This window comes from Spermophilus citellus (genome assembly GCF_964194105.1).
Source record: "Spermophilus citellus genome assembly, chromosome: 11".
In the NCBI taxonomy this organism is placed as follows: domain Eukaryota; kingdom Metazoa; phylum Chordata; class Mammalia; order Rodentia; family Sciuridae; genus Spermophilus; species Spermophilus citellus.
Genome location: NC_138192.1, coordinates 93130796 through 93144282, shown reverse-complemented (window position 1 = coordinate 93144282; position 13487 = coordinate 93130796). Strand labels below are relative to the sequence as shown.

Here is a 13487-nt window from a genome sequence, read left to right as displayed (position 1 = left end):
GACTTCCTTCATTAAGCAACTTCATCACAAAATGAGGAATCTTTATTACAAAGCTGTTGAAGGTTTTACCACTTAGAATGCTTACACTATTACCCCAGAGCCTCCTATTTCAGTTTCTTTATGACTTTTCTCATAAGTCACAAGCTTCCAGGTAGAAAAGTAATTAGGGATAATGTTTGCCCCCAAATAATTTACTGGTGCTTAAAACCATTCCCTATTGGTGTTTTTCTCTGCTAAATGTGCATGCACAAACATAACCTAACAGCATGAAGCCATATTAAATAATTACTCAAAGTAGAGAATATAAACTCAATTCACCATAGGGACATATCACCTGACCACTTTAATTTACTTAAATGTGCCCCTGAATTAAGTCAAAGCAGAACACTGGCACAGCCTTCTCTTTCTGCCTTAGGTACTTCTGCCACTGCTGATGGAGCCTCTGCTAACAAGATTTAGTAAAGAAGGATGATTACTAGATGCCAGATATTTAGTACAGGAGAGAGTTGGAGAGTCTCCAGATAGCTCAATGCAGCTGTATCCACCCCAAGATAAAAAGCTTATACTAAGTTTAATATAAATTCACATTTTAAAGGAAGAAATAAACTTCAAGGCTTTCTAAAGGAAACATTAAAGAAGCAGGGAACAAGAAACAATGAAATCAGAAATTGCCCCTCTACCCCACCAGGCCTGCTGTTGCCACCCAACTGTTGGCACACATGTCATATTGCAGGGCTTTCTTAACTAACTAATTTTCAGCTAATCCACGACATGTACATGTGCATGTGCATGTCACAGGACAGCATCCCCAAGACATAACTTGAAAAAAAGAAAACGTCCATGAATGCACCAGATGGCAAATGAAAAAGACCTTTAATTGAGGAAGGAATAAAAATAAAAAAGATTGGGAAGAAAAAAAAATCTCATTACTTTGGTAAAGGAAGGATTAGATAGTTTATAAGAATTTATTTTATGCATCATCTCCTCTCCTAGAAAAATAAATAGTGCGAGTTCCTGATGAAGGCTTAAGAAAGAATCAACTTTGGCTCAGTTTTTCAAGTGAGGTCAGAATGACAAGGAAAACCCCACTGAGAGTCTATGACTCATAATGCTGGCCCCCAGAGTGCACATCTTCTCCAATAGCTCCAAGGCCAATATTTGAAAAAGCACCACAGGGGCATTTAGGTTCTTCGAATGGATTTATGCCTCTTCATTAATGCAAAGGAATACATTAAACAATAGCACGTGCCTGTAATGTAAGTAGCTATAATTTTCCTACTTTTTTTTTCATCAGATAATAAACCCCCACCCCTGCCCAAAAGTGCTAAATAACCAGTGAGTTACTGGGCATAACTCACAGTAGCTTCTGTGAAAAATCTTGATTATGAACTGACGTTTACTTACCAATTGCAGCTGTATTCTAAAATCAACTCTATTATGTTTTTTGGAAGTAGACAATATAAATCCTCAAGAATGACAACTGGGAAGGTTCACTAGTGACAAATTTTAAATATTAAAAAGACTGGGCAAAGTCTTTTCAGGAATCATTCACTATGCATGTTTATTACAGTTCTTTAAAAAAAAAAAAACACAGAAAACAGGATGTGATGACCAACTTCAGGCCTCTTGAACAGCAGGTCTCAGGTGGCTTTCTACCTATTTGCAGGACAGGTCTTTGAGAGATCTAAACATCTGGCTTGCTGTGACATCACAACCCTTCCTCATCTTCCATTGCACTTTATAGCACTTGGGTTTTAAGGAATCAGTCCAAAGTTCTTACTCAAAAGTCAGTTTTCTGAAACTATAAAAATCAGCACTGAAGGTAGATTTTACATGAAAAGTTCTAACAGGATTCCCAGAGTTAGCCTGGGATTTAAAGCAGTAAGAAAACTTGGCTTATTATCTACCTAATAAACTACTATTTATTAATAGGATATGGCTACATTCACTGTATATATATATTTTCACAAGAATGTTTTCTGATGCAAATTTAAGGCCTACCTGAGAATTTACTCATGCATGTATCTAAATCTAAAATTCTAGACCCAATTCTGAACTAAAACTAATAAAATATCTAGAACTTAATGTTTTTTTTGTTTTTTTTTAGAACTTAATGATATTATGTATATTATTTTAATAAACACAGATTCATTCCTTAGTACAAGGTTTAGAAATATTTGAACACAGGTTCTCCTTTATTTACATATAGTCTTATTTCATGATAACCATGGACTTTTTTGTGGTAAACTGATTTTTGTTAAAAAAAATGCAAAAATCAAGACAAAAGCATCTACTTTTATCTAAATAAAGACATGCATGACTGAATAACAGAATTATTCTTTCAGAATGTCAATTTTATTACTAAAGACATTTCACAATTTATTTGTTTTCTTAAGGAGTTTTAAAAATCAAAATGCTAAAGGGGAAAAAAAAACAGTTTGATATTTAAACTAGGTAATGTATTGTCTTAGTTTTTTGATGATATGTGACCAAAAAGAAGACAGATTAAAAATAGATACCATCTACTGGTTAAGTATTTGCTAGTTACTAAGAACTGACTCATGTACTGGCAGTCTCCAATTCGACCTCAATGCTTATAGTCTCAGGAAACAAAGCAGGTTACAGTTTCCTTGAGGAGGTGTCGTAACAGGCAGTTTCACTTCTAATCAATGGTTTGCCAACAATGAAATCAAAGATATGACATAAAAGAAAGGAGCAAAGTGATAAATCTCAACTTAAAAGAAAATTATGTCCTATACCCTACAAAATGGCATGATTGTGCTCCATACATAAACAACATGCACTTAAAAATATGAGACAACTGTATCATAAATTCAAAAGAAACATAAAAGAAAAGGAAATTCAGAGTAATTTGCTCCATCCTTCACCTCCCCTGGGATGGGAGTGGTCACCTCCTTCTGCTGTAGTTTCCCTGGGAAGAATTTTCCTTAGGTCACTCCCCAGCCTCTCAACCCTTCCTCTCTCCTATTCAGGCAATGAGATTTGGAGAAAGGTCTAGGCTCAGCTTTCTGGGGTCCTCATGCTGCCCACACAACCAGTTCCACTCCTCAGTGCTGATAAGTGGGGTGATGTACACAGGAGAGGGCTGGCAGTGCTTAGTGCTATGGAGGACCACCTGACTGCCAAGCTGCCAGAGGACTACTGCACACCTATGCACTTAGGTGATACACCAAAAGTCACTTTCTTCAACTTTGACTTCAAGAGTAATAACAGCCACTTCCTCTACAATTTGATTCCATGCCTGTTTTTCATATATTTCAAAACAGGGTGAAGGAAAGGATATTATTATTAGTTAATATTAGTTAGTTTTGGCTGCATAACAAACCACCCCAAAACTCAGTACTTTAAAACAATTCTGTTTATTAGCTCAGAACTTTGGGAGTCAGTTGGGCAGTTCTGGTCTGAGTCAGCTTGGTTGATCTCTGCTAGGCTTGGTCAAGGGCTGGCCAACTGGCTGGCAGCCAACCTAAGATGTCCTCGCTTACATCTGACAGTTTATTCCATGTGCAGAATCATTCAGCAGACCATTCAGGTTCATTCACATTGCGGTGATGAGAGAGTTCCCAAGAACAGCAAGGAAGGACAAATTCCAATGTATAACCAACGTTCAAATCTCTGGTTGTGCTATATTTGCTAACTATTCCACGGAGTAAAACAAATCTCATGGCCAAGGTTGAGTCAGTGAGAAAGAGAATTACCCAAGGATGTAGACATGGGGTGAGAAATTATTGTGGCCGTTTTGAAAAATCAGCAATCAATTTGTAGCTATTTAAAATAAAACGGTCATAAATTCTTTGACACTTTCCTATTGAGAAATAGGATTATGAGCCCTACCAGTGAAAGTGGGTGAGTCTGTACATAGCAGAAGGGACAAGCCACATAGTCATAAGCTACTTCAGGCTTCCTTCTGATTTTTTTCGGAGCACTTGCTGTCAGAGTGTTCCCTTCCAGAACACAATGTGAAGCCACATGGAGGCAGCTCCTGTCTACAGCCCCGACAGACCCTGGCCTTACAATTCTACCAGCTGGCCTGACACGTGAGTGACAAAAGCTCTAGAGAGTTCCAATCTCCAGTCTTGCAAGTTGCCCCCAACCATTTGTGTTCCCAGCCGAAGCCCCATACATGGTGAGGACAAGCCTTTGCTGCCACCCGAGTTCTCAACCCACAGAACCCCAGACCACTGAAAAGGGCTGCTATTTTATTATTTGCTACTGAGTTTGGGGAGTTTGTTGGGCAGCAAGAACAAGCAGAATACACACCAGTCTCAACTTCTGCCTCCCTTTACCATTCACAGGAGCATATACTTTTTCAAGCTGAACAAAACACAGTAAAGGGTGACATTTCACTATCAATAATTTTGTTTGCTAAAATTTTTTAAAATGAGTAGCATAGATTATTCACACAAAACCATCCAATAAAAGCAGAGGCTTTATTTCTTAACAAATTTCTCAACTTACATAATTACTTATGTGATTATTAATTAATTAATTCAACAAGTATATATTAGATGTATACTTTGGTTGCTGGCAATTCAGCAATATATCAGACTAGGCCTCTGACCTGATAAACATATATTTGATGAAGGGCTTAGTTATTTAATAGTGAAAAATACCAACACTTATTGTATGCTTCCTACATGGTAGGGGAGGACAAGCCAACCCTGCTGTGAAGCTAATAGATGCTAGTAAAAAATTGATGCCTCATACAAATCCAGTTCAGAACTATTCCCATTTCAAAGATGAAGTGGAGGCACAGAGAATTAGGTAACTTCCTGTCTTTTTGTGTAGACACTGGAAACCACATGATTAAGCCAAAAAGAGTTACACAAGCAGGCTCAGGAATGTGCCCTAAATAATGAAGTAGGACAATATAGGGGCTTTCTGTATTTAACCAATTCCCTGTCCATATGGACAGCCATATTCCTTGTCCTTCATTTACACTAGTATGTACACTTAACATCATAATGTATTTTCCTAGTGTATATCTGTTATTTTTCTTTAAGCAAATAAAAAAATCTCTGGATATTTGCTCCAGGCACAATGTTGCCTGGAGATGACTTATAATCCCAATGACTTGGGAGAATGAGGCAGGAGGACTGCAATTTCAAAGTCAACCTCAGCAATTTAGCAAGGCCCTAAGCAATTTAGCAAGACCCTGTCTCAAGATAAAAAATAAAAAGGAGATGTGGCTTACTGGTTAAGCACCCATGGTTTAATTGTCAGTACCAAAACAAACAAACAAACAAATAAATAAATAATAAGAGAGACTGCCACCAAGAGCCACAGATATAAGAAGCTGCCTGTGACTATTAATAAAAGCAACAGGTTTCCAAAAGCTTCTAATTTATAACACTAAACACAAAATCCCAACATATAAATGTATAAATATTATAAGACCAATAGGCCTAAACAAACTAAGAGAAGTGTTATTTCAGATCCACTGAACATCCTGATGCACTTTCATATTTTCTTTTCTATTGAAGCAAATGTTTGCCATCTTCTATTTTTTCCTTAACAAGTCTTTTTTTAATTGGAACACTGTCATTATTCTTAATAGTGGGATTCATTATGCCATATTTGTATATGCACACACATAATTTGATCGATATTGTCTTCTATTTTAGTAACTCCTCTTTCCTACTCACGCTAACTTCAGGGTTATGCAAATTTTGAAAGAATTTCAGACTTAAATTTGTTACCACACCTCTCTTAGAAAGAAAGATGAGTTACTGGGCTTTCTTTTCCACTTTTGGGGCATACAACTAGTTGGAGGGATCCTATAACTTTTTCAGGGTAATATTTTTAGTCAATAATAATCTGCTTTTACCAGGTGGCTGCAGGAAAAGGAGACAACAGATACTTCGTACAAAACAGAAAATCTAGTTTTCTTTTACATGTTACAAGAAGCTAGAAGCTTTTGGCAGCTTGGAGAGAACACAAGTGGGTTTACCCATTGCAATCCATCCCTTAAGCCAGTAGGCAGCAACTCCCAGTGGCCGGCTATGAGTCAGTCCTCCATCTACACAGGAAGCAAAGTCCTGCCTCACCACTAATGTGCACTTTCCCTCTCCAGAGCAAAGGACACTCCTGAACACCAGGGTGTTCCCACTACCACAGACTTCAATATAATTTCACTGTGGGAACAAACAGTAACAAACACCATATGAAACCCATTCATGAAGATATATTAATCTTAATTGGAAAAGAACTGAATGTTTAATATTTATTTTCCATGGATACTGTAAGAATGAGGGGGTAGGAAGACATTTCTGTTTAAAATTTACACTTTTATAAATTTAAACCTGAAGTTACTTTCTCATACTTAAAATAATAATTTCTAATTATTTTCCTAGAATTCTCAAGGGCTATAAGGGTTAAATCATTCCAGAATGTTCAGTTACAAATTCTGTAATTTAAAAAGACACCAAACTTACACTCATTTTAAAAAGAGTATTATTAATTTAATAAGTATTTTATTTGCCTTATAAAAAGAAAGCACTAAAGAGTCATGAACACCTTTCAGAACAAAAACTGATCATTCCTGAAAATGGTGGTCTTTGAACCAAGGCATCTTTCTCTAGATAGCTCTCATCAGCTGACATAGTCATTTGCTTTTGGTTACCTCATGAGTACTTTCATTTCCATATTTGGCATATAAAGTCATCTAACCTAAGCAGCACTAACCTAACTAGGGTTTCTAAGTTATCCATCTCTTCTTCCACCAGACCAGGGCTCATTTTACCTGTTTCATATTTGGGGTTCAGCAAAACATTTCACTTGAAGAAGAAATGTCATCTATTGAACACACTCAGGATACTTGTGTTTTTGTCATTTTTCAGCACTCTTGGGTAATATGGCAGCCAGGGACAATGGGCAATTCAGTAGTGTGACCCTCAAAACATGTAGAAGGCTTCAAAAGGATAACCAGACGAGGTGCACAAAGCCCTATTTGGTTATATTAAAATTTCCAAACAAATCAGATAACAGGGTAGCACCATGGGTACCTCAACCCCCAAAAGCTGACAGCCACTTACAGACACTAACTATGTCATGTGGCACTCTTGTGCCCACTTCAGAAAACTCCAGACCAGACCTCACCTGATTATGTTCACTTTTTACCTTCACTTTAACAGAGAACACTTCACTTCTACAGTCACAAAGCATGTCTAAAGGAGGCTAATAAGTCCATGTTTTATCTAACAGACATATCACATCTTAACCATTTAAATATAAGGAAGAGAAACAAAACTTCTCAAAATAACATTTGTAGTACAGGTCCACTCCTTTTGTTTGATAAATGTTTCCAAAATTTATTAATTTTAAACTGACTCTCTGTACTTTGTTTTTAATCATAAACATTTTGTTAAACAAAATAACCCTTAGAGCCTATAATCCCAGTGGCTCAGGAGGCTGAGGCAGGAGGATGGCAAATTTAAAGCCAGCCTTGGCAACTTAGTGAGGACTGAAGCAACTTAGCAAGACCCTGTGTCAAAATGAAAAAAGGGCTGGGGATGGGGTTATGCCCCTTGGTTTCAATCCTGGTTACCAAAAATAAAAATATATATATAACCCTTAGATCTTTTCCATACAGAATTGGCTTAAAGACTTATGGAATATAAAAAACAGCTGGACAAAAACTTATTTCTTTAGCAGATTTCTAAAAATATTTTCAAAGACTATTAAGTGATCTTTAAAAAGACTTACAAATTATATTATGAAGCCATGTGAAATGCAAAGGCTAAAAGTCTAAATATAAGAAAAGGAAACATATCCTTATACCCATCTCTTAAAGGTCAAGTATTTAAAATACTCTATTATATGTTTTACCATACTGAACTTCTCTACAAAGATTTAAGTAAAATACTTACAGTTACTTATCACTCCTCCCAGTGGATCACCCTTAAAGTCAAATTCAATATCCATATATTTGCCCTGTTGAAGAAAAGAAAGGCTTGGTGAGTTTTCAAGTCCACCTCAAAACAGTTAGTCAGTGTACTTCTTAGAGAACATCAAACTAACTTCTTATGTTTATGCACTTGTTTAAATGTAATTAAGAAAATCAGTTTATATAACCATGATGTAAAACAATATGTTCCATAAATAATTCATACTAAATACCCCATTGGCTCAAAGCTAATCTATTCTGGTGCTAATTTAAGAACAGATCTTCTTGGCCATTGTGTGACTTTGCCACTTCATATATGTGTTTCAAACTCCCGAAGGATGCATGTACTCAATTTAAGAATAAAAATCAGGGAAAACAAAGTAGTCCTTACATACGCACTGACTGGGAAGATAAATTACTTTTCAAGGCAAAAAATCACGGCTATAAACTCCAAAAATATTGGACAGTGGGTAAATAAACCATTCTGTTTTTATAACTATTCAGATCAAATACACAATTATGTGGTGTGACTAGCTCAGAATCAAAGACTAATAATCATTATTACTTTTTTTGGCTTTTGACCTAGATTATACAGCAGTATATAACCCAGGTTCATATTACACTTTACAGATGGTATCTTGAGACACACATGGAGTTCAATACTGTGATTTTTAAAGAAATGGTCTATAATTGCCTAAAGAGTAACAAGAACAAAAGAATAACCCTGACAGCTGTTTCTTGTTTAGAAAAGGATGTGTTGATCTGGTATGTCAAATCCTGGATTTTGTTTCAAGTCCTACATTAGTAATAGTTAGATTGGTTTATAAATAATTCTCCTTAAGTATTACTCTAACTCTTTCTAATTTTCAAAACGATGGGGAGGGAGAAGAAACACGACCAAATGGAACTCGGTCAACAATGCGCTCTGTGACTCTCTACTAGCTGAGGCACGCTGTCTCACCATCTCCTTTTCATTGTCATCTACCCTTTAAATCTTCTACTTATGCATTAAGCAACTGTCTATTGAGTACTTCCTCAATGCCAAAGTAGGAATACAGGAAAGCAAAGCGGTCTCTGCTCTCAGGGAACATATACGCTCTGGAGGGGACTTGACAAGGGAAACAGTTTGTTCTGGTGTAGGATACACCCTACGACGGGGTCATGCTGCTAAGCATGGAAAGCAGGACAAAATAAGAGCAGGAGTCTTTCCCAAGTGAAATGCAAAGTCTGAGGAGAAGTGAGTAGGAGAACAGGGATAGTGAGTGGGGAATCGGGAGTGGAGAGGAAAGTTGGAGCGCACTGTGAAATTGGCATGTCCTCCTGACAGCAAGCCACGTCACTGAAACATCTTAAATAAGGAGGCATTTGTCAGACCTGCCTGTTTACAAGATCACTTGGCTAGTGGGGGTATGGACTAGAAAGGAGCAAGACTAGATAAATCTGATGGCAGTCAGCTGCAGCGGTAAGGGAGGAAATGCTGGAGGCTTTAAGCAGGAGCAGCAAAAAGAGAAAAAAGAGTTGAGAGCTACCCAGAGAATAACAATGACAGGCCTGGGTTGAAGAAGGAGATAAGCGAGGGTATAAAACATCCAGGCAACTGAGTGGACACCAAGACCCTCTACAATGGTAGGGACACAGAAGCTACTAAAGAGAGGAGATTATAATCCTGTCGAGGAGGTTAACAGTCGACCCTACAGGAGAGAACAGACGTGGTCCTTGAGCACAGGTGGCAACAGATCTAGAGCTCAGGTGGAGGGATTAGTGTAAGACATGCATGTGCACGGACGCACATACAGGGGAGGCACAGGATGCAGAATTAATTCAGTTAGTGGGGCCTGAATGATGGCAGTGACCATATGGAGGATCATGCTTTTTAAAAATTTTTTTATCATAATTTGTTATGTATGACAGCAGAATGCATTATAATTCATATTATCATGCTTTTTTTAAAAAAAGAAGGCATGAGACTAGGATGGGAGATTTGAAAAGAAGAAACACTGTAGAGAAAGGAAAAGGAAGCCAACCATGGAAAAAGAGCGGGACAGCAGCGAGAATTACGCTGATGGTGGAATGGCACCCTTCTTGTGCAGCCATATCCTGATTCTCTGCCAGAAGCTTGGTTCTGATCATGCGGCTAGTCTACTAGCAATAACTAGCAACTTCTAATCACCTGAAATTAAAGTGTGAGACTCTAAGGCTGACACTTGAAGCCCTCCAGCTGGGGCCTTGATCCAGTCCTGTGTCCTGCGGCTCATTTCACGCACCTCTGGTCCAGCAGCCAGGAACTCTGGTACATGCAGGTCCATGTGGCCCCTCTCTTCAGGCTTCCTCAGGCTGGAAGACCAGCTCCCCCTGTCCTCTACTCAACTGTGACACATTTAAATCTTTGGGGCCTCCCAGGACTGTCCCCTGCCCCAGATTCCTCCCGTTCCTCTCTCCTGGATGTCTGTATAGTCTCACCTGTACCTTTCATGGGGAACTTGCTCTTTGATGTGTTGTGCTATAATTATTTTTAGATATGTCTAGTTTTTATAGTCCATAAGCTTCTTAAAAAACTGGTGCATAAGAAGGTACATGTTCCCATGGCCCCTATCATTGTTGTGGTGACATCAATGAGGTAAGTAAATACACTGACTCCAGGGATGAAAAAAAAAATCTTCAGAAAATCTAGGAAAGGTGTCACAGAAGTGACATTTGATGTAAGACACTGCTAGTGATGTGAAGGTCGAGGGACAGAGCACAGCATACAGAAGGATGAACAACTTCAAAGGCCTGAGGCTAGGAGGTGCTTGGTGTGCCTGAGGATCACACAGGCCCATGTGGGCAGAGTGAAAGAGGGCAAGGAGCAGAGATGAGGTCCCAGAAGGGCAGGCCTCAGCTCAGGCGGGGACCCAGGAGGCCCGAAGCAGCACATGCTGTAATCTAGGAGCAAGAGGGCACCATGGAGCCCTTCAGTAAGGCAGCTGGGGAACTCCAGTCTGAGGAGATGATTCCAGCTGCTGCTAAGGAAAGATTGCAGGCTGCAAGTGAGGTGCAAGGAGGCCAGTAGTTAGTTAAAACAGTTTTAAACAAATGAATCATTTTCATACAAAAATTTTATTGCATTGGAGTTTGAGTAATGGAATTTCTGCAACACTAGCATTTCTTTCCAGTGCTCCCGGCATCTAGCTCAGCACTTTGCACATGGTGGATACTCAATGCACTGCCCACTCCGAGGAAGACTTGGTCAAGCAAGAAAAAGACTTTCAAAATATTTTTTTTTCAAAACCAGTTGATTCTCTTTCTTAAATGAAGTTTGATATGTCAAACCCAGATCTGCTGGGATGGAGAGGAGGATACCATGGGGCCCTCCTTGGGTACACTGGTTTCCAATGTCAGTTATGATGAGCAAGTAATTAACTGCAACACAGCAGACTCTTCCCAATTGTTCAGAGAAGAGATTGAGGAATTCATTCTAGGTTAACTAAACACAGCTGAAGGAACTGCAAGTTCCCTGGAGTAGAGATACATAATACATAAACCACTATTAGGTTCAGCAGTAACTTTAAGTACTGTAGCATCCTACTACAAAAAATTATAACATATATTTGGGCGTATTACTAGTCTAGTCACAGACCACAAAGCAGAGAAATTACTAAAAACTGGGCATGAAATGACTTAGCCTATAATCAAGCGTTAATCTCACATCCTAATACCCGTGTTATAATAGGATTTCTCTGAAGCTACTTAATAAGCCAAATCTCCTGCCAAGCCTTTCGCTAGATTTCAAATATTACTAAATGGTAATGACCTTTTAAGCAATATGGTTTTATGCATTTATACTGCCTAAACACCAAATATTTTTGTAAATATTTAAAAGTGTGTGTGCACATAAATTGTTAACCAAATAAAATTTCTAGCACATAAGAAGCCTGATGGTTGGAATTGCTTCTATCTGCCCATACTTCACTTCTAATTCTATTTATGCAATGAGATTAGCTGTGTTTCCACAACAGGAGAAGGCATGGCTCAAATCAGTTATAACAACTTAACAGACTAATCTGATGGAAAAAATTCACAGCCTTGGAATTAGAAATTTATTTAGCCTCTCACTTTCTAAACTCTCAAAATTGCCTCACCTGAGGTTATTCTCTTCCTGAAGCACTAGATAACCCTAAAAAGAAAAAAGTCAAAGGGATCTAAAAAGAAGGGGGAGAAAGATCAGGAAGAGCCTCTGGTAGAGAGACATAAAAGATCATCAAAAATGGCCCCCAGTGGCACAAGTAATGTATATGAGAAAACAGTTCAGAAAGCAAATGATCTTTTGTCATAAAAATGTATAAACTTGGTGAAACTACAGAAAAAAAAAGAGCCGTTTTGAAACAGCACCATCACATGTACCCTAAACCCCAGCTGTCTCCAGGCAGTGTTGATGTCTCTGTGAAAACCAGGGGCATGAAGGAGTCTGGCACAGCTGGAGGGGCCCAAATGCCCAATGTAGGGGGCACATGCTGGAGTATGAGAGGATACCAGTCTGGAAAGGTGACATGGATAAGATGTCTATTAGTGGAAATAGCATCTAGTAGTTCAACCAAGCTCAAGACATCAATCAGCTTCAGCTCCCCGTGCCAACCCACACACCCTTGTATTTCTCATCAGTCATATTGATTATACCTCTATCAAGATTTAGAATAAATTCCGGGCCCACTAAATAAGGGATAAGGGTGACAGACTGCACAAACTTGAGAATTTTTCTTTCTACATAATTTCTGATTCTTATTTATGATTAATAATAATGCCAAAATTCAGATAAGTAAAAAGTTCTCTTAAATAGTCTCATTTAAATTACTCATGGATTTTTATAGCAGAAGATGACAAGAAAATATGATTTAAAAAACAGCTTATCACCCCAAGAATTATTAAAAAAAGAAAATCTCAGAAAGCAAAAATTGTCCTTATAGAACTTTCGGTGTCTCAATAGGAATGGTGCTCTTCTTATTTTAAAAAATGTGTGTATTAAGAAATATTAAACATCTCCTGGTTGTTTAAACATACATGAGCTAAATATTAGTGTTAACACTTAAGCTTATACAAATACTTACAAATCTAGAGGAGTTGTCATTCCTTACAGTTTTGGCATTTCCAAAAGCTAGTAAGAACAAAACAGATGCATGGTTAAAGTTCACAGAAAAAAAATAATAATTTCAAGCAGAAGTTACAGCAAATATAATTGCTGGCAAATACAACTTGTACCAATGACATTTCTGTACGAACTTTCCATAAAAATATGCTTAACTAAAGTTTTTAATAAGTTGCTAAAACTTCCATGTCTTATTACAAATTCATAGAAAAACAGTAAGTTACTCCTCTGATTCATGGAATTTTTGTGAGCATTACCATAAACTTAATCTTACTTAATTCAACACCTTTTAATTCTTTTCAAACAGGAGTCAAGTGAGTAGCCAGCAAGTGGCTTTTATTCTTCTACTATTAACACGCTATTTCAGAATTACTCTGAATTATCAAAAGTTTGATGGAACTGGAACCAGGCACAGAATGCCCCTGTTTAACTAAGCCTGGGGCACTAGAGAGTGGCAAATTA

General features: G+C 37.9%; 1 protein-coding gene across 5 annotated transcripts in view; it reads right to left on the bottom strand.

Moving 5' to 3' along the window:
• The window catches only part of MYO1B (myosin IB), a 169137-nt gene that overhangs the window by 58070 nt on the left and 97580 nt on the right, over positions 1-13487 (bottom strand). For all 5 annotated transcript variants that reach the window (XM_081260811.1, XM_081260809.1, XM_081260808.1 and 2 more), the window contains 2 exons: positions 12988-13034; positions 7890-7953 (listed from right to left, as the gene is read on the bottom strand). In XM_081260811.1, the coding sequence (XP_081116937.1) occupies positions 7890-7953; positions 12988-13034 (111 nt within the window). The remainder of the gene's footprint in view (positions 1-7889; positions 7954-12987; positions 13035-13487) is intronic.